The sequence below is a fragment of the Vigna radiata genome, chromosome 5, assembly GCF_000741045.1.
Source record: "Vigna radiata var. radiata cultivar VC1973A chromosome 5, Vradiata_ver6, whole genome shotgun sequence".
In the NCBI taxonomy this organism is placed as follows: domain Eukaryota; kingdom Viridiplantae; phylum Streptophyta; class Magnoliopsida; order Fabales; family Fabaceae; genus Vigna; species Vigna radiata.
The window spans coordinates 237,710-256,527 of NC_028355.1; the positions used below are offsets into that span (position 1 = coordinate 237,710).

The window sequence follows — 18,818 nt, forward strand, 5'->3', positions numbered from 1 at the left end:
CGCGTACTGATTCAAAATCCAACGCACAATTACTACAAATTAATACAAGCATAGGAGAGGGAAGCTTGAGTTGATTGAAAACGCACTCCCTCATTATTTTCATCTCTGACCTGTCCTCAATTGAAACAAACTATATTTAGGAGGTGACAATGGAACAAGAAAGAGTGAATAGAAGGTAAAAGAGGACTGAAAGTGAAGGGGATAGAGATGGAAAACTAGAGGCGAAGAGAGAATGGGAAGCCAGTAGAGGGCAACCAGCTTGAACCTGCAATGAAATTGGCAGGAGTGAAGCGCTGAGCCTCAGCAGCACTGGTGATGACCTTAAACCCTTTCCAAGTGACCCTCCTTGAGGTTGCAGCACCAGGCCCAGAGTTCTGATACTCCCCGTAGAACAACGTGTTCAAAGCAAAGTTCCCATTCCACTCGTGCCACCCAGCAGGATCAATGACGTCACTTATGGTTGACTGCATGATGACAGTACGAGAGTACTCCTTCCATGGCCTCCCGAGAAACGTGGGGAAGCTGCTCTTGACAGATTCCAAGTCTTTGGTTGCACCAATCCTGCTTTTCTGAATGACAATGCCGGTGTTTTGGTTGGGGTCAACGCGGCCCTGAGCGGTGACCATGTTCTTCTGCCCAGGATTAGGACGCCTAGCGTGGATGTCGGAGTTCTGGATGACAGCCGCAGAGTTACCGAAGATGAAGTCGACGGAGCCTGCTACGTAGCAACTGATAAAGAATTGGCGGTTGCTGTGGACGTAAAGGGTGTCTTGGTATGCAAGAAAGTCGCACCTGTAGAATGCTGAGAGGTCAGCACCAACTCTGAGAGCAACCGCTTGGTGCTTTGAGGGACCAGCTGTGTTTTGGAAGGTTATGTCTCTTGCCAAGAATCTTTCACCCACCACGGCTGCACTTCCAAACCAAAACCACTTGTTAAATATCTCCGTTCATTTATAGTGCAAGTATTTTAAGTTGAATTTTAAAATTCAATCAAAAATAATGGTTAAATTCAGGTCATCATGTCATTGTTAGAGGTATTGACAATGATTGTAAAATTGAATCGAGTGAAGAGACTAGTCACAGTGTCTACTTTTCTCAAACTGCCATTTTCAAAATTATGGTTGTCATTGTTGGAGGTATAGTCAACGATCGTAAAACTTTAAAGTCACACCTAAATTAGCTGAGTAATAATGATGCAGTGCAAGACAGAGAAGACCGACTTCATCTTCTCACTTTCAAGATCTATGCTTTATTGGTGGGACAGCCTGTTTATTTCTGTCGTGGTACGTTGGAAACTGGATCATCTTCTGACAAACTTATCCACAGTATCTTTCTTCTATTTTTTTTTCTTTTAATTTTCCTTTCTCCATTAATCACACTCATTTCCTTTAAATGACATAAATACGAACGTGATGGAGATACTGTTTACAAAGAGAACGAAAGAGACACCTTTAGCTTTTGAATAGAAAGTATCTTTAGAATAATCATTAGTTTAGCAATGTTCAAAACAAAGTTAAGCAGTCGTTTGGGGGGACCAAGAACAATATGATTGAAAGGCCATTGGGATATGTTAGTATCCGAGAAAAAGGAAAAATGGAGTGATTTGGATAATAATAATAATAGTGTCTGAAGGTAAGCACTGAAGCAGAGTTGAAGCATGTAGCTTTTGTCTTTGACATCTTAATGTGGATGAATTTAGCATGTTAGAAAAGCGGGAACTAAAAGAAAGAAGAGTAATTAAGGAACTGACCAACTGTGGCAGAATTGAAGGTGGTGCTGCCGTCTACAACGTTTCTACTAGCTGTGATGATGGTGTTGGTCCTGCCATCCCCAAGGAACATTATGTTAGTTTTCTTTTTCGGCACATCCACGTTCTCTCTGTACACACCTGCTTTGATCCTGATCACGTATCTCTTACTACTACTCTCAGGAGCCGCAGCCACCGCTGCCGACACCGTCCTGAAGTTCCCGCTGCCGTCCGCGGCCACTACCACGTCAGGACTGACCGTACCCGTCTGCAGAAGGCGGCGGTCGGCGGCAGAAATCCAGTGGGGCCACACGATTTCATGGGGGTCCTCCTCCATGGTTTTCCTGTGGTCGTTTTTGTCGTCGTTGTGCATGGCCATGGCCATGTCGGTGTCAGTGAGGTTCTTTGTCATGGCCAATGCGTTGCTGCACAAGTGCTCGGCGTGCACCTCGCCTGCCTGGAAACGCTTCCTCAGTCTTTTATCGGCCTGGTCGTGAGAGAACCCGTCGAGGCAAGTCTCATGGTTGGTTATGGCCGAACTGATGAGAGTTTTGAGATCCTCGGCGTGGTGCGACAGAGGCTTCTTGGAGGGGTAGTCTTTGAGTTCATCTATGGCCTTGTGGAGCTCGTCCAAGGTCTCGTCAATGGTTTCCAAGCAATCGTGGAGGGCCGTTTTCTGCCTCTTGGTCAGGCCCTTTACGTTTAAGAGCTTCTGCACGGCAAAGTAATTCCGCTCAACGACTCCAGCGGTTATGTTCAGCGTCTGCTCTATCACGTTCTTGTGGGTGGAAATTTTGTCGGCCAGGCCGGGTTCAGAGGCTATGCTTGAGAAGCACAACTCCGGGTACAGGGTGCTGCTGCAGGCACTTTTGATGATGGCGTGAGACGAACTGGAGGAGGAGGCATTGTCGCCGGAGTTCTTGCGAGAGCTGACTCCGGCGACGACGGCGAGGGCGACAAGAAGAGTGGCAGCGACAGCAAACAAGAGTTTGGTCTTGGTCTTGGTCTTGGTGAGGGCATCCGAAATAGCGGGAAGAGCTGTTTTTATTCGGTTGGTCATGGATCCCAGTTTTCAACTTACTCCGAGGAAAGGAAAGTTACGAAAGAGATAATAATTGTTGTGTTTTGTTTTGGAGAGGCTGAGAAATTATAGGATAGGAGTTAGTGTGGCCTGTTGGAGAAGCTTGCACATGACAGAACAGCATGGAAGATAATGCTAGGTGGTCCTAATTTGCTTTGGCGTGGCCTGTGGGGTTCTCAAAATAAATTTCTACTGCATAAATTCAAGTTCTTGAGCCTCTTTTGTCTTCATCCCCCCAATAATTCGCAAATTTGAAAAACGTGTTTTATGTACCATTGTTCCCAGTCAAAGTGGTAACATGCAGTATTAACTATCATGACAGTTAGCAAATATGCTGCTTATGGCTAGTTTCTGAAAACTATGTTACATTCAAGTTTCATTCATTAAAACAAATCAAATTTAAGGTTTGTGTTTGATGTCCACCTTTCAATTTAGGCAAACTTGTATTCAAGCTGTCTGAGTTATTTTTTGCTCTGTTTAGATGAGCCAAGTGAGAGGCAAACTTGTGACTTAGTGTTATGTGAATGACAAAAGGACAAAAGTTTGAGTTAGAGGAACCAAAAGGCTAGCATCATTCAACTTATTATATGTTTTGCTGCTTCTGTTATTTAACTATGATTAACAGTAACTATATATGTGCAAGGCCTTTCTGTCATACTTCTAATCTAAAACCATCATATACTGTTTTTTCTGTGCTAGAGGCTTCAACATATCATGAACCTGAATACGTGTTGCTGTAAGGATGTGATGGTATAAGAATATCAGTATTTTTGTTTTTTGAAATATAATTTTTGTGGATTTAATCCCTACAGAATTTGTTCCTAGATTATAAATAGTTAGGAATTTGAAATCTGCAAGAAACTTTTGTTAAAGATATCTCCTGAAAACAAACAACAATCTTTTACTTCAAATTTAATTTTCGAAGGTAAGTTTTCCGGCAAAATTTAAATCCGCATGTAATTTCATTAGTTAATATATTATATCTGAGTATATATTATTTTATTCTTGAATAATGATAAATACTATTAAATAATATATTATAAAAAAACTAAATTATAATGTATCATTTTTACTAATAAATATTTTAACTTCAAATTGTATTAGTATTAGAGCGGTTTTCTTCTATGTATAACTGATGCAATTAATTTAATGAGATCATTGTAATTAATTGAAAAACAAATATTTTAAATAACACTTTTTAATTTTCATGGGAAAATTTGTGAGAAAATTTGAAAATACACAGTAAATCATTAAATCCAAACAAACATAAATATATTAAAATATTACCTGTGAATTTTTATCCACAACAAAATACACAGAAAATAAATTCCCACAGATTGCTTTTTTTTTCATAGGAAAATCCGCAAATAGGTGGGTTAGTGTTTGGCGAACTCCAAATATTAACACTATGATCACCACATACAAAATTTACTTACTTCTAGAAGAAAAAAAATTAGATTACACAATTTAAAAATTGCCTCTTATTTTAGAAAAAAAAAATAATAATCTAAAAGGTAAATTAAATTTCGTTTGTGGTTATTTAGATATTTAGACATTTTCCTAAACTATGATTATTTGAATGAGAAAATTTAAAAATTTAAAATTAACAATATTTTGTTTGTGGTTAATTTAAGAAGTAAAAAAAAAAAAAAGGCTTGGCGTCGAAGAGATGACAGTAGTACTAGGTTTGGGTAAAGGGGGTTTATAACGGTGCGTTTCAAATTGTGAGTTATGCTTCTTCATACTTGATTTCATACTCTCCGTCGCGCGCCACCGAGAGAAGCAGAAGCGGAAGCAGCAGCAGCGCCGTGCGCCCAACCACAACCACAACCACAACCTCAACCTCAACGTAATGCTCTCTCTCTGTCTCCCCCTTCTCTCTCTCTGTAGTTAACAATAATGGTTATTTGATTCAATTTTAACACTAAGAGTTACAGTGACAGGGTGCTTATGGTATCTGTTGGTTCAAAAGCATTGGTGTCAAGGAGCTCAATGGGCGACTACGATCATGAATCCCTCAAGCAAGCCAAAAGTAAGAGGAGAAAGCATAAGAAAGGGGGAGCCGCTCATGAATCTGATTCCAATCCCAAACACTCAAACACAAACTCCAACACCTTCACTTCCCCGCCTCAACTATCCCGTGTTAGGTACCTAATAACTATTCTTCTCAGTTCTTTCTCCTCCCTTCAACTAATTCATTTTTTTTTTATTTACGTTATGTTTTGTAGGAAGCAGCTTGACCCCGAAACTACCCAATACTTCTCAGAAATTGCTAATCTTTTTGAAACTGAGGGGGTAGAATTGGAGGAACGTTCCCTTATATGTGCTAATGCGCTCCAAGAAACCAAGGGGAAAGAATTCGAAATAGCAACCGATTATATTGTTAGCCACATATTGGAGACCATCCTCCAGGGTTGTGATGTTGACCACCTTTGCGATTTCCTTCACTCTTCTGCTAAGGACTTCCCCCATATTGCAATGGATAGATCCGGTTCTCATGTTGCTGAGACCGCCATCAAGTCTTTAGCCGTTCATCTCGAAGACGATGAGGCTCGCCCTCTGGTTGAGGAGGCTTTAACCATCATATGCAAGGTGGAATGCATTTCATACTAGTTGAATTCTGTAAATCAATGTTTATATTGCTTGCCACTTACTGGTCCTCAACTTTATTTCTGCTTTAATGTTTTCAAACTATGCATGTAAGCATGAGTTTTAACCAGCAAAGGTAGTTGATGTTGGCAAAAAAATTAATCTAGTCAGGCAGTGTCTAGATATAGTCAGAGAAATAAAATGTTAATTGTGGGAAGGGAAGAGGAAGACATGGCCAGGAAGGATGTTCTTCTGCTTTAAATGTGATTTCTCATACGTATACATGTCATTTGGCAGGTGATTGCAGCAAATTCTGTTGATGTAATGTGTAACTGCTATGGTTCTCACGTGCTTCGGACTCTTCTCTGCCTTTGTAGAGGAGTACCATTAGATAGGTCTGGATACTATTTATCAAAATCGACTACCCTATTAGCAGAGCGGTTGAATTCAAAGGAGTTTTCAAAGAAAGACGATGCAACAAATTTTCAGCCTGGATTTCCAAATTTACTGAAAGTACTTGTCTCAGATATGTTAAAGCATGCTAAGAAATGTATTAAGACACTACAAGTTGACCAATTCAGTAGTTTGGTTTTCCAGGTATCATTTCCATCTCCCTCTCTTTCCTATATAGTCTTGCATTAAATGAATATTTGTATTCCTTCATGCTTGGCCTTTAGTATTTACTATTAGATTATGGGCCATCTATTGTTATTCAATGAGGTTCTCTGTAAAGTCAATTTTAATTTTCTTGCTTTGGTTGATGCCGAGGGCATGTATAGGTTTTTTATATTGTCTTAGCCTCTAGAGTTTTGTAATTCCATTCCATAGTGAGTTGATATTACGATGGAGGTTTTGCGAGATATAGCCTTCGTCTCACTAATTTCTTAGGATCTGCTTTCTTTAGAACTTTATCATACTCTACAGAGATTATTAAATTCATTCTTAACTTTATTAGAATACCTCTTGGGTATAAACATTTTCTGTGGTGCCATTATGTGCTTATGGTTAATTGTACTTTTTGCTTCTCTATTTTATTCCTCTCATCTCAATGGGGTTTCTTTGATTAATGGCAGACAATGCTGAGGGTCTTGGCAGGCGACGATGAAGAGTTGTTACATGTGATTCCTTTCCTTCTTGGCTGCAAGGATAAGAATAATGCAGAGGGCAATTTTATAGACGCTAAAGTAGTAGCAGATCTCAAGAATTTATTAAAAGAATCTAAATTTAGCCATCTAATGGAGGTGAGTATCATATAGATGAAAAAAAAACTATATAATTAGCTACAGTAATGCAGGAGCTTTTGAAAAATACGAACAGAAGTTCAACAGAAACTACATTAGCCAGTTCTTCTTTTAAAGATGTTTATAAAAAAGTCTCACTTTCCTTTCGTACTTTCCATAGTAAATGTGAATTTTAGTATATAATCAAACAAACATCATATACCTACCATCACGGTAACCTTTCCACAGGTACAATCTCAACAACTTTAATTAGTCCCTAAATAATTTATCTCTTTGCTGACAGTGAACATTGGGCATGTTATGCATGTGAATTGTTTTGTGATAGTTTAAACAGCCTCATAGGACATATTTTCATCTGGCATTATATACTTAACCATTTTATGCCTGTGCATTTTTTTATGAAGGCAGCAACTTTTTTTTTTTTTTTTATGGAGACATTGTGATTTTTTTTTTCTACAGATTCTGGGGCAATAAAACTTTGTAAATCTTTTTCAGGTCGTTTTGGAAGTATCTCCTGAGGCCTTGTTCAATGAATTATTCAATAAAGTATTCAGGAATTACTTGTTTGAGTTATCTTCTCACCAACATGGGAACTTTGTTGTCCAAGCATTAATTTCTTATGCAAGCAATCAAGATCTGGTATTGTGCCCACTTGCCTTTCTGCTTTACAATACTGAACATTTTCTACATTTTTAAGGGTGACCAATTAATTTTATCTTCTTTAAGATTGGTTGCAGAATGTTGCATGTATGGCCTTTGTCTCATGCATTTTCTTTTATTTGTGTTATAATTTTCTCTTTGCAAAATTTTTCCCGTGTTTGTTGTGACTTTTTATTGTTTGGTAGATGGAGTTGATTTGGGAAGAACTTGGGCCAAATTTGGAGGATCTCTTCAAAATGGGAAGGTCAGGAGTTGTTGCTTCACTTGTTGCTGCCAGTGAAAGGCTTCATGTTAACGAACACAAGGTTTGCACTTTGGTTGCATTGTCTATAATATGCAGATCTGTATGTTCTTGTGTATTCGAGATTCTTAATTTATTGCTTCTAAAACCTAACTTCATGTCTACAATTATTTTTTTAAAATTGAAAAGTAAATGGGGTTACTTGCATTTCAGAAGTTATTTTTACCTTGTTTTTGTTTTTTGTCCTTGCGAAAACTTTAATGACCTATTTTTTAACTTTGGGGCAGTGCTGTGAAGTCCTTGCTGAAGCGGTATGCCCAGTGGATGATTCTCCAAAAGGGATTGTTCCACGACTCATGTTTCTTGACAGTTGTTTCACATATGACGATAAGTCCAACTGGAGCTGGCAAAGTGGTGCTAGAATGAATGTCATGGGTTCTCTGATCTTACAGACAGTATTCCGGTTTAGAAGTGTAAGTGAATTACTTGAAAATTGATGTCTTAGCTACTTTCTTTCTGGTTTTGTTAGCCAAAGCTATGAGACGAAGCATTTTTGTTGAAATTCTTTAAAATTAAGAACAGATCTGCCATTTGTTGTTCCTACAGAAATATTTTCATCCCTTGTCATAAATAATGAAAATCATGATGAATTTAAGTGTTGTTGTTGTGCCTTCTTTGATTCTTAGATATTAAAGATCTCCTTGTTTAGAGTCATTTTTTTTTTCTGCTGTATTTTTTGAGATAGTAATGAGCAGTCTGACATATGATAGTATGGTGAACTTTTTATAGTATTGTTGATGATCGAATGAGAAGAAAGAAAACAGGGAGGGCTGGATGAGAGAAAACATGAATACTGATGCATTCTTCTGTTTTTTGGTTGAAGAGGAAACATAAAAGGAGAGGAAAGTTGACCTCTACAGTCAAAAGTTCAAACTTTTCTTTCCTTCTATTTTCTAAATTCAAATTTTAATTTTCTTCTCACTTTCTTTCCTTTGTACCGAACAGAGAATTACTGTTGGAGTTCATGGAAGCACTATGCCATAAATTGTTCATTGTTAATCATTGTTATTTTATTTGAGCCTGCTAGTTCTATATGGTGTTTACATTAAATAGGTTATTGATATGTTCAATTCCATTATTCCACATTATATTTTCATAGGAATATATACAACCTTATATCAAAAGTATAACTTCCATGGAGGCAACTCATGTTCTTGAAGCAGTGGGAGATTCAAGAGGATCACATGTTATTGAGGCTTTTCTAAGTTCAGGAGCTTCTGGGAAACTGAAGCGCAGATTGATTACCAAGTATATCTTTCAGCTATACATCTACCATTTATTTTCTCTAGGAATTTCTTATTTCTGCTGCAGGGCTTAATGTCATAAACAAGATTTTTAGATTATGTTTTCTATTTTATTTTATTCATAGCTAGAGATTTACCTTTTGTGGTGTAGGATGATTTAGATAATGCTTTCTTTTGACTAACACTATATGGATTGAAATATCTATTGAGATACTTTTAAATTGAGGTTGTTTTAAATTCCAAAATTGTAACTTAGTGACTCTAGTTCCCAAAGCCTAAGTTTTGGAGGGGTTATGTATTTTCCCCAGTCCAATGTACCTTTAATTTTTTTTTTCGTACTTCATGTTGAAATTATTAATAATCTGTGTTTAATGGATTTGAAAATTGCTACTTTATTGTCTTTATATTTTCCCTTTTTTGTCTTTCATAACTTATAACTTATTTTGCAGATTGCAAGGACATTTTGGGGAGGTCGCACTCAACTCATCTGGTGCTTTTACCGTTGATAAGTGCTTCACGGCCAGTAATCTGTCCCTAAGAGAGACTATAGTGTCCGAGGTGTTAGCTGTGCGAAGTGATCTTTCCAAGACAAAGCAGGGCTCTTATCTATTAAGGAAACTAGATATTGACGGGTATGCTGGTTGCTATTTAGTTAATTATAAAATTTTCAGATTATTACTTTCAATTGAGAGCGTATTTTTTAACTTCTCGATTTTAGAAGTTTATTGAAGTTTAACCTTCACGATTGATACCTGCTTTATTACAACAGATTTGCTGCGAATCCTGATCATTGGAGGTCAAAACAAGCATCCAAAGAATCTACTTACAAAGATTTTTACTCTATGTTTGGTTCGAACGATACAAAGTTGATGAAAAACGATTCCTTTCTTATAGACACCTCGAATAACAAATCTAATCCAAACACTGTAAAGGAAATGAGGAAAGAAATTGACCAATCTCTAGGTTCTGGTGCACCTTTTTTGAGCTTCCAAAAGAAAAACCCAAAGAAAGAAAAACACAAAAATAAGAGAAATGCTTATATTAGTGGAGATGATGATGAGTCTAATAGAAAAAAGAGGTCTAAAAAGGAAAAGGTTGAAAGTGGGTTTGATACTGCTGCTACTGCAGCAAGCGGGAAGACAGTGAAGAAACGACGAAGAGATGGTGATCTTTCCGAGGCTTCTCTAAAGAAAGTGAAGGCATAGAATGCGTAGAGTTAAAGACAATTTTTTCCTCTCAAAGACGAAGTTATTTTAAAGAGAATGATGGTGTTAAGCAGGTCAGCAGAATCCCCAAGATTTAATGCTTGAAGATTTGTATGATTTCTTCTTTGCTAGTAATTTTGTATCATTTTACTATTTCACATAGAATGTCACTGGAAAATTGAATTAACAAAGGTAGTTACTGCAAAATATTTTTTTTTTCCTCCAATGATTTGCTTGACGCCCCTCACCCAATATACCGATATTTGCTGGACTTATATGTTTGCGGTACAAACCTTGACATCGTTCCTCGTTTCTAGAATACGAAAATTATAGATTTTTAGGTGTATCAGAACTCAACAACTTTGGTTAGCAAAACTGTAAAATTCAATGTAAATTGCAATACATACAAACATTAGGACTTGGCAATTTGAAGGTAAGATACAAGTATACACAAACAGTTATTTTTGTCGCAGTTGAAACAAAACTAAAGAAATAAAGATTGTTCTGTCAACCATATGTTGGAGGATTGAACCTGCGAAAGAAATATGTTTTTTTCTTGTCAGTCACGGGGTAGCTACGTATAATGGAAAGGCTAGAAACTGTAAATAGTAAGAGTTACTTGTTTTGTGTCGGATTCGATTTGCTTGGAGGTATCCTTCGGAAACTGGAAGCGAACTGCTTAGAAAGATTCTTCCTATGAGCGTAACGATAAGATGAAGTCTTGCTTGATGGCCAAGAGTGCACTTGTAGTGTTGGGAAAACCTCAGCTCCGGCTCTGGTTGACCGGGTTAATAATAGCAGTGACAGTGTGAGAGCAAGAGCAGCGAGTGCTGGGGACCAACTCTTCATGGTAGTGGAAGGAGATTCTTGGTTCTTATTGTAGCGATGCTGGAAGCATAATGAGTGAAATGTGAATTATATGAGTCTCGATTCATTTTTTATTAATGTCAGAAATGCAAAGGATATTGGATCCGATGCCATTTTAGGTACATGTGGGATCATGTGCTTGGCTTTTGACTGCTGCTGCATCCGGCCTTGTCCGGACTTTGGATTTGGTGAAAATGAAGACAGAAATTTCAGAGAGGTCATGTGATAAGCCACGTGATTGTACTATATCTTTGAGTTTGAACTTTCTTGGAGATGATATTTTTCATAGATACTGAATAATAATTAGACAATAACCTGAGAAATCAGCAAAACCAAAACGGTTCCTGCTTTTCGCTAATTTGAATGAAAGGCAAACTTTATTGACTGTTTCAAAGAGCTTTCCAGCTTGGCCATGAGGACAGCAGTCACACCGTAGCAGTGCTGCTTCATTCTTCAAATAATATTTTACTCATTATTTTTTTAATTTCAATGATGCTCACGTGGGTAACTGGTTGCACCATTTTATAAAGTTAATACTGAGATATTATTAGTTTAATGGGTTATCAATCATAATTGATCCAATCAAACTCTTTTGTATTATCCCAATCACTTCAAAATTATTTTTACAGTGAAGACACAAGTTCGTGAAGCCTACTGATTAATAAAACGATAATATTTCGTGGTAGTTGATGGTAGGGCACCCGATACGAAATTCATTTATTTTCTATAATAATTTCTTTTTGAAAATCCGTTTAATGCTACTTATTTAGATATTTCAATTTTCTAGTGTATTTTGTACTTTTTGTTATTTATGTAGAAAATACAAATATCTAAATAATATTTTGCATATTCCTCATAGAGTTATTGAAGATTTAAACAAACACGTTTGGAGGAAGCAAAGAGAAACGTAAATGAAGCAAAAGTGAAAAGTCAGTCAATGCAGACGAGAATTGGAGAAAGTTAAAAGGAGGAGAAAGATGGAAAAGTAACGTGAGAGCTAGATGGTTGAATGGTTCAACCTTCAAGCCATTATTAGATTTGACTAGTTGTCAAAAACTTTCAAAACTTACAGCAGCTCATAAATTCAAATCCAGTTATCATTGTTATACCACAATAGCATATGTTTATGTTTCGTCATTTTCAGTCTACTGTTATAGTAATTATAATAATACATTATTAAACGGTGCACATATTTTGTCCTTTACATCTTCTCCATGCTCTGTTCAATTTCGGATGAAAATTTCAAAAGATGTAACATATTACAGAGAACAGCTTACTTCTAACTTCTTCTAGAAGTTTTTTTTTTTCATGAATTAAAGTTAATTCAGAAAGTATTAGATTACATGCGCCACTGAGTCCATGTTTTTCAAAGTAAACTAGAATGAATATTCTGCAAAAGATTTTTCAGTCAGCACATGATGGCCACATAACCAATGACATCATCAGTAATGTAAGAAAGTCTTATCTACCTTTCTCTCTTTTAAAATCAACCACCCTTTTTCTTACTAAAAAAAATCTACCAGTTCATACTATCAACAGCCATGCACATTGACAGTTTAAAAAGTTTGACACAAGACCACCAGCTTTATTCATATTTGTTGCTAATATAGTTACAGTGTGTACTTTTGTTTATTATCAGAAAGATTCAGCAGAACAAAAGCTCTGAATTACAGAAGATTTCCAATGCTTGCAAGTATTGGTGAGACAAATCAATCCTATGTTGTATCCCTTCCACTTCACATCATATTGAAGAAAATAATCTCCAATAAAAGGAAGAGGGTCATTCTATTGTATAGCTAGAAGTCGAAACCTATACTATATACAACAAAGACACTTCAAACAATTACTCTCCTCAGCCATTATATGCACACGTATTGATAACAGCTACCATATCTACGAGAGCTCTGACCTCTCTCTCAAGAACAAGAACAGAAAATTTCACTCACAACTTCCTACCTCGAAGCTGAATATGCACATTAAATAAAAAAAAAAAAATAATGAATAGAACTCAAATAATTCCTAACTCAGCTGTGTCCCTCCCCCTGAATTAGCTGCTTGTTCTACATCTACAGAAGTAGGACTCCAAGGATTTTTTCTGTCTCTGCTCAAAAGCCTCTTCAATGATCTCAGTCTTCCCGTCATTGGCGATTTCAAGTCATCTTCAGCAAACCTGCTTGCAGAAGGCGACAAAGAAGTCGAAGTGATATCACTTGGTATGTCAATAACCAAGGTTCCGCCATGTCTATTACTGATGTTACTATCATCATCATTGCAAGTAGCAGCGGAAGAGGATGAGGAGGGGCAAGGTGGCTGAGAAGCACCTTCCTCCAAAGAACCACCACCAGTAGAAGTTATTTGGTTGTGATCCCCCCAAACCAAGACGTTAGTGGGAAAAGTCGGAGACTCTGATTCTGAGTTCTGTGCACTGTTATTTTCATCGGATTGTACAGCAACAGAGTTCCTGCAAAGAGGGCAGGTAGAATGGGATTGGAACCACATGTCAATACAATCAACGTGAAACCCATGATTGCATTTAGGCAAAAGCCTGGCCTTTTCTCCTTCCACCACCTCCGAGAGACAAACCGCACATTCCAAACCCTCCTTTAAGTCTTGGGCTTGGAATACCAACACGGGTATGGAGTTCAGAACGGAGGGATCCAGTCCCCTTCGAAGACCACCCTCTTGACCGGAGGAAAACACAAAGCGGCGGCGGCGCCGTGATTGGGGAGCAGGCTCGCGCCACCAGAAGTTTCTTGTGAAGAGATGAACGCCGAGAGCAATTACAACAAGGAAGAAGAAGATTATTATAACGATTATCATTATCTTTCCGATTAACGCAACGGCGGGGGATTCACCCAGAGTGTCAGTTTGCTCACTCATAATGCCCTCTCTTCTCAAAGCACAGAAGAAAAGAAATTTGAAAGGGTTTGGAAGGGTGAACGAGAGTGAGAAGGGTCGGAGTTAAAATAGATTCATGGGAATGAGATTGCGAAGAAATGAGGTTGGAGAGAAGAACCTCCACAATGGACTTCAAAATGAAAACAACCTTTGACGACCAGGGCGTTGAATGGTCTAAGTTGAACTTGGGGTTGACCCACACATTCACATAAAAATGAAGATAATCTTAATCAGTATTGAACAAGAAGAAGATTCAAGATTAAATATTGAAGATGGTTTAGTTTGGATTGGTTTCCTTACCCTCCACGTCTCTGCCATCTCTCTCTCTCTTCTTATTCGTACATCCTGTTTAAAACCGAAACATCAGCCGCAGCCTCTGTATCTGTACCACTCAACTCCAGCAACTCACCTTTTAACTTTTGACCATTCCGATGATTTAACTCAAACACGCTCCATTCGCATAATTCAATTCAACCAACAATTATCTTAGAAAGCGAAATGTAAACTACTAACAAATACGCTCTTTTTATTGTATAATAAAATTATAAAATAAAACTTCCAACTGCAGCATCAGAAATTTCGAGTGAATTGCTGTTCCAGGGCAGGGCATCTCAAAATTATGTGTGACGCTGTCGCTGTTGTCATGCCACGGCAAACAAAATAAATTTTGATTTTTGTTCTACCACATGCAATAATTATAGTATAAATACTTTTTTTTTAAATATCTTTTAAAAACAAAACCACGACAGACAGAAAATACTCCAAAGTGGAGCTGAACCCATACACCGGAAACATTTTTCAAGAAATTCATGCAACTTGTACTTCTTTCAGTTTTCGGATGTGCTCATATTGCCTCTCTTGACCATAAAATTGACAATAATAAATCTTTTCTGTTCGAAATTACAACGACAAGAATTTATGTAACAAAACCTTTGCATTTGTAAGTGTCTAAATATTACATGATTATGTCATAAAGCCTTTGTTTTTATTAAGGTGAAATAGCTTGATTTAGTTTTTATTGACAGAGGAAGAGGCCATTGCTGTGCATGAGTATGACATGACTGGATGGAGTAGTTTTGCAGACACCGTGACGCCAAATTCGATGTTAAATGACTGGAATCCCGGTTCTAATCAAGTGAGGGTAGTTGCTTGTTAGAGAATTAGAAATTGACTGAAAAAGCTTGTCCACGAAAGAAAACCGTACTTTTTCTTGCAGTTGGTGGATCCAAATCCAGCTGTTACTGGAAATGAATATCAATGTCCCTCTATACGTACAAACAAACACGTCTTGTTGATACGGTCGCCGACACTCTAACCATTAAGCATGCACTCCCACCATCACATCACTTTTCAGTATTTCTTCAGTTCATTGAATCTCGATCATATAACTTCAGAGGTTAACATGTAGTTTCAAAAACAAGAACTATGCTCAAACGTTTCCTTTTTAGTACAAATCTTTAAATAACTAAATAGTATATGTGAGGAATAAATCTAAATCACATACATGTATTAGAAATTACATACGGAGTTTATAGCAGTATGGAGCTGATCTGCATATATTAGAAATTACATATCATTGATGGAAAGGGGTGGACAGAGAGACAGCGTTAATGAAGCAAGGGGAAACACTCACGATTGGTAACGGGAGGACGCAGTATGTAAAGAAGAACAATGAATATATCAGAGAAACTGCGGAAGAAACGAAGGAGAGAGTTTGTAAAAAGTTGGGGGTGGCTGTGATGGTTGTCGTGGAGAGTGATATTGTTTCTGCAGAGAGGGCAGGTAGAATGGTTGTGGAACCATGGAGCAATACAATGAAGGTGAAAACGGTGGTGGCATCCCGGCAAGGTCCGTATCTTCCCTCCATCAGAGATTTGGCACAGACACACTGCACAACAATCTCCTTCACTCTTCTTCCCTCCATCACCATAATTTCTGCTATTGCTACGGATTTTCAGAACAAGTGAAAAGGCTGTAACAGTGAGTATGAAGACCAGGATGGTCATCATGTTGTCTCTTCTCTTCTTTCACTCTTGAGCAAGCAACCTTCCTTCATTTTATTGATATAGCCACTCAGACACCAGCGCCTGCAATGTATGCATGCCGGCTTTCAATAGTATGTTCCTTTGTCTTAGTGCTACTGGCCGATTCTAATCAGCTTTATGTTTACAATATTGGTGTCAGAAATCAGAAAACAAAAATCAATATCTCATTCAAATTTTCTTTAATTAACATTTTCAATTTCATCTTTGTGAAAAATTTGGACTCATAATAAATATATTTTATTTTCACCTAATTGTTTTATTTTTAAGATCATATCTATATAATTTATCAGGCACTCTTCCTTCTTTCTTTAATCTCCTCCAACTTACCAAAATGTGAAACTAACCATATGCAATCAGTATGGAGCGCTTTTATTAGTTTACTGCATAAGTGGTTCAAAAGATAGTACAAAAATAAATTAAAAAAAAAAGTTGGAAAAGCAGATAGCCAACCAAACCAATTTTTTTTTAATTAATGTTATTTTGAAAGCGAAGTGCACGAATTAGAAATGACGCGAGGCCCAAAATGGATGGGTTTGGAGTGAGGCCCAACGAGGAAGCCCAACCCGGAGTGTTTGACATTTCACAATTTACATGTATTGTATGTACTATCTTAACCGATTGGTTCCATTATCCTATTTCAATTTGTGGTGTGCGAGCGAACAAGCTTCTTCAGAGCTGCTACTTCTTCTGCTTCTTCCTCCAAGAAAAGGAGAGGAGATGCGCTTTACGTTTGCCTGAATTGCACGCACTCTCCGAGCTTCCATGCCTTTGTTTGGTAACTTTACGTTTCTTTCTAATCTGCACGATTCATAGGATGATTAAATATTGTTAATTTGGCTTCTGCTTCGTTTTGAGCAGAGATTACGAATGCGCAACTATCCTTCCGTTATTCTCTGACGTTGAAGGCCCCAATGCCGTACCATGCGCCCAGAGGCTCCTGGATTTGCCTGGACAGCCTTAGGAATAGAAAGGATGCTAAGCTGAATGTGATTAAGGCTGTTGCCACCTTCGAACCTAACACTGTTGCTGCAAAACCACACTCCAACCACTTGGATGTAGTTCCTCTAACCCCTCCTTCCTTTGACCTTCAATTTTCCGACCAAGAAACCCAACAACCTCAACCCGATGACAGGGAGCGGTTGAGAAGAATGAGGATATCCAAAGCTAATAAAGGAAATACGCCCTGGAACAAAGGAAGAAAGCACTCTCCTGGTATGCTGTTCTTCCCATCCCCACCCTACTTTATTTTCTTTTCCTTTCTTTCATTCTCTTCCAACATTCATCTTATCTAATTCTCACTTATCTGTGCCACCACCAGAGACTTTACGCAAAATCAAAGAAAGAACAAGGCTCGCGATGCAGAACCCTAAGGTGATGTCATGTAAGAATATTCTTATGTCTTTTTTCAACGACAATTTTCGTATTAATTAATAACACAACATCCAATCCATCTTAATTCTCTTCACCTCGAGTGTCTCACTATTTCAAAGCAAAGCTCACAATGTCTAATGTTTCTAATTTTTTAACCTCTCTCTCCTTCGGCTAGCTGTTTCTTAGAGTCGCATTTTATCATGATTAGTAGGAAATTAGGATGTGAAGTGATATTTTGAATATTTGCTCATGTAACATTTGTATATTGATTTCCTTAATAACATTTGGTAATGCAGATCAAAATGAAGCTCAGTAAGCTTGGCCACTCACAAACGTAAGCATATGCCTAATGCCTTTCCATTTTTGTTGCTGTTACCAGTAAATACTGCTTCTCACGTTGATAAAAATGAATGCTGCTCTGCTTCTTTGTTACTAATATAGATATATGCCTTCTTCATTGATTGCACAGCACAGAAACAAGAATGAAGATTGGTGCTGGAGTGAGAAGGCGATGGGAAGAGAGGCGTGAAAAGAAGAAGGCAGCGGAGTCTTGCTGCTTTGAGTGGAAAAATTTAATTGCAGAAGCTTCTAGGAAAGGCTTTGTTGGTCAGGAAGAGCTGCAGTGGAATTCTTATGAAACCTTGGATGAACAGCTGAAGCAGGAGTGGTTGATGAGTGTTGACCAAAGGAAACAAATGATAAAGACATCAGGTGGCAAAAGAGCACCCAAGTCCCCTGAGCAGAGAAGGAAAATTGCAGAAGCCATTAGTGCGAAATGGGCTGATCCTGTAAGTCTGTATGCTAAATACATTGAGGTTGGGTAATTAATTGCTGTACTGCCACTGAATATTCCCTAGATCTTTCACCTCTCTTACGCTCTAGTTGATTCTCGTAAAAGTTTTATCTCATGGACACTAATGACACTTGTGTCTAGCACTTTTGCTCTATCTAAAAAGTGGACGTTGATATGTACGTGTTTGCTCTATCCTTGATGTGGACTTTGACTTGCATTATACATATGTTTGAATAACTTGTCACCCCAAATGTGGTAGATAAGTCTACTCAAAATTTTGTACTCTAACAAATAAAGCTTTGTCAAAGTACTCAGGCTGATTTGGGAGCAAATTCTTTTTTACTATTTTTCCCTCTAAAAGAGCAATTTATTTTTCTGTTAATCAGGAATACCGTCAAAGAGTTTATTCTGCATTGTCCAAGTATCATGGCACTGAAGTTGGAGCTGAAAGGAAAACTAGAAGAAGGCCAAAAGATGATACCCAACCTACCAAGAAGAAACCTACAAAAAAAAGAGACACTGTTACTAGTGCTCATGTTAAGAATGACTCAAAAACCCATAAGCCCATCCTGTTGAAAAAAAGTAAATCCCCAGCGTACAAGGATCCTTTGGTGAATTCTAAGCTTGAAATGATAAAGAATATTAGAGCACAGAGAGCTGTTTCGGAAACCACACAAATTCAAGCCATTGAACGAGCAAGGTAAACCCATTTTCTACTTGCAAGGATCAGTCTAGAAGATTATATTATTTTCAATGTAAATAATCTCAACACCCCC

The 18,818-nt window shown here is 37.7% G+C and overlaps 4 protein-coding genes across 7 annotated transcripts in view; 2 read left to right on the plus strand and 2 right to left on the minus strand.

Annotated features, from left to right (window-relative positions):
- Positions 1-7: 7 nt before the first annotated feature.
- LOC106760143 (pectinesterase) lies at positions 8-3,235 on the minus strand. Its single transcript, XM_014643588.2, has 2 exons — positions 1,751-3,235; positions 8-907 (listed from the first exon to the last, which is right to left on the minus strand). Exons 1-2 carry the CDS (start codon positions 2,805-2,807, stop codon positions 216-218), a joined length of 1,749 nt encoding a protein of 582 aa, XP_014499074.1. The 5' UTR covers positions 2,808-3,235; the 3' UTR covers positions 8-215.
- Positions 3,236-4,507: 1,272 nt separating this feature from the next.
- Positions 4,508-10,294, plus strand: LOC106760132 (pumilio homolog 23). 2 transcript variants are annotated; one of them, XM_014643570.2, is made up of 11 exons: positions 4,508-4,677; positions 4,766-4,975; positions 5,057-5,420; positions 5,715-6,014; positions 6,491-6,658; positions 7,154-7,297; positions 7,504-7,623; positions 7,847-8,032; positions 8,719-8,867; positions 9,313-9,495; positions 9,633-10,294. In XM_014643570.2, exons 2-11 carry the CDS (start codon positions 4,779-4,781, stop codon positions 10,066-10,068), a joined length of 2,247 nt encoding a protein of 748 aa, XP_014499056.1. In that variant the 5' UTR covers positions 4,508-4,677; positions 4,766-4,778; the 3' UTR covers positions 10,069-10,294. The 2 variants fall into 2 exon arrangements, with proteins under 2 accessions (XP_014499056.1, XP_014499057.1); XM_014643571.2 differs by having other exon boundaries at positions 4,772-4,975.
- Positions 10,295-12,406: 2,112 nt separating this feature from the next.
- LOC106760186 (RING-H2 finger protein ATL60) lies at positions 12,407-14,358 on the minus strand. Its single transcript, XM_022780373.1, has 2 exons — positions 14,134-14,358; positions 12,407-14,017 (listed from the first exon to the last, which is right to left on the minus strand). The coding sequence occupies exon 2, from the start codon at positions 13,813-13,815 to the stop codon at positions 12,955-12,957; it is 861 nt and encodes a 286-aa protein (XP_022636094.1). The 5' UTR covers positions 13,816-14,017; positions 14,134-14,358; the 3' UTR covers positions 12,407-12,954.
- Positions 14,359-16,484: 2,126 nt separating this feature from the next.
- The window catches only part of LOC106760146, a 3,790-nt gene continuing 1,456 nt past the window's right edge, over positions 16,485-18,818 (plus strand). For 2 of the 3 annotated variants that reach the window (XR_002667663.1, XM_014643592.2), the window contains exons 1-6: positions 16,485-16,653; positions 16,737-17,090; positions 17,197-17,249; positions 17,546-17,583; positions 17,719-18,037; positions 18,429-18,742. Coding sequence is in view for 2 of the 3 variants with exons in the window: in XM_014643592.2 (XP_014499078.1) it covers positions 16,641-16,653; positions 16,737-17,090; positions 17,197-17,249; positions 17,546-17,583; positions 17,719-18,037; positions 18,429-18,742 (1,091 nt within the window). In the remaining variant the exon portion in view is untranslated. The remainder of the gene's footprint in view (positions 16,654-16,736; positions 17,091-17,196; positions 17,250-17,545; positions 17,584-17,718; positions 18,038-18,428; positions 18,743-18,818) is intronic. The other variant, XM_014643591.2, reaches the window with a different exon arrangement.

Coding starts and splice junctions, on each gene's coding strand:
- LOC106760186 (XM_022780373.1), bottom strand. CDS start 13,815: ATGAGTGAGCAAACTGACACTCTGGGTGAATCCCCCGCCGTTGCGTTA.
- LOC106760143 (XM_014643588.2), bottom strand. CDS start 2,807: ATGACCAACCGAATAAAAACAGCTCTTCCCGCTATTTCGGATGCCCTC. Junction 908..1,750: donor CTTCAATTCTGCCACAGTTG/GTCAGTTCCTTA, acceptor TTGGAAGTGCAG/CCGTGGTGGGTGAAAGATTC.
- LOC106760132 (XM_014643570.2), top strand. CDS start 4,779: ATGGTATCTGTTGGTTCAAAAGCATTGGTGTCAAGGAGCTCAATGGGC. Junction 6,015..6,490: donor TCAGTAGTTTGGTTTTCCAG/GTATCATTTCCA, acceptor GATTAATGGCAG/ACAATGCTGAGGGTCTTGGC. Junction 7,624..7,846: donor TTCATGTTAACGAACACAAG/GTTTGCACTTTG, acceptor ACTTTGGGGCAG/TGCTGTGAAGTCCTTGCTGA.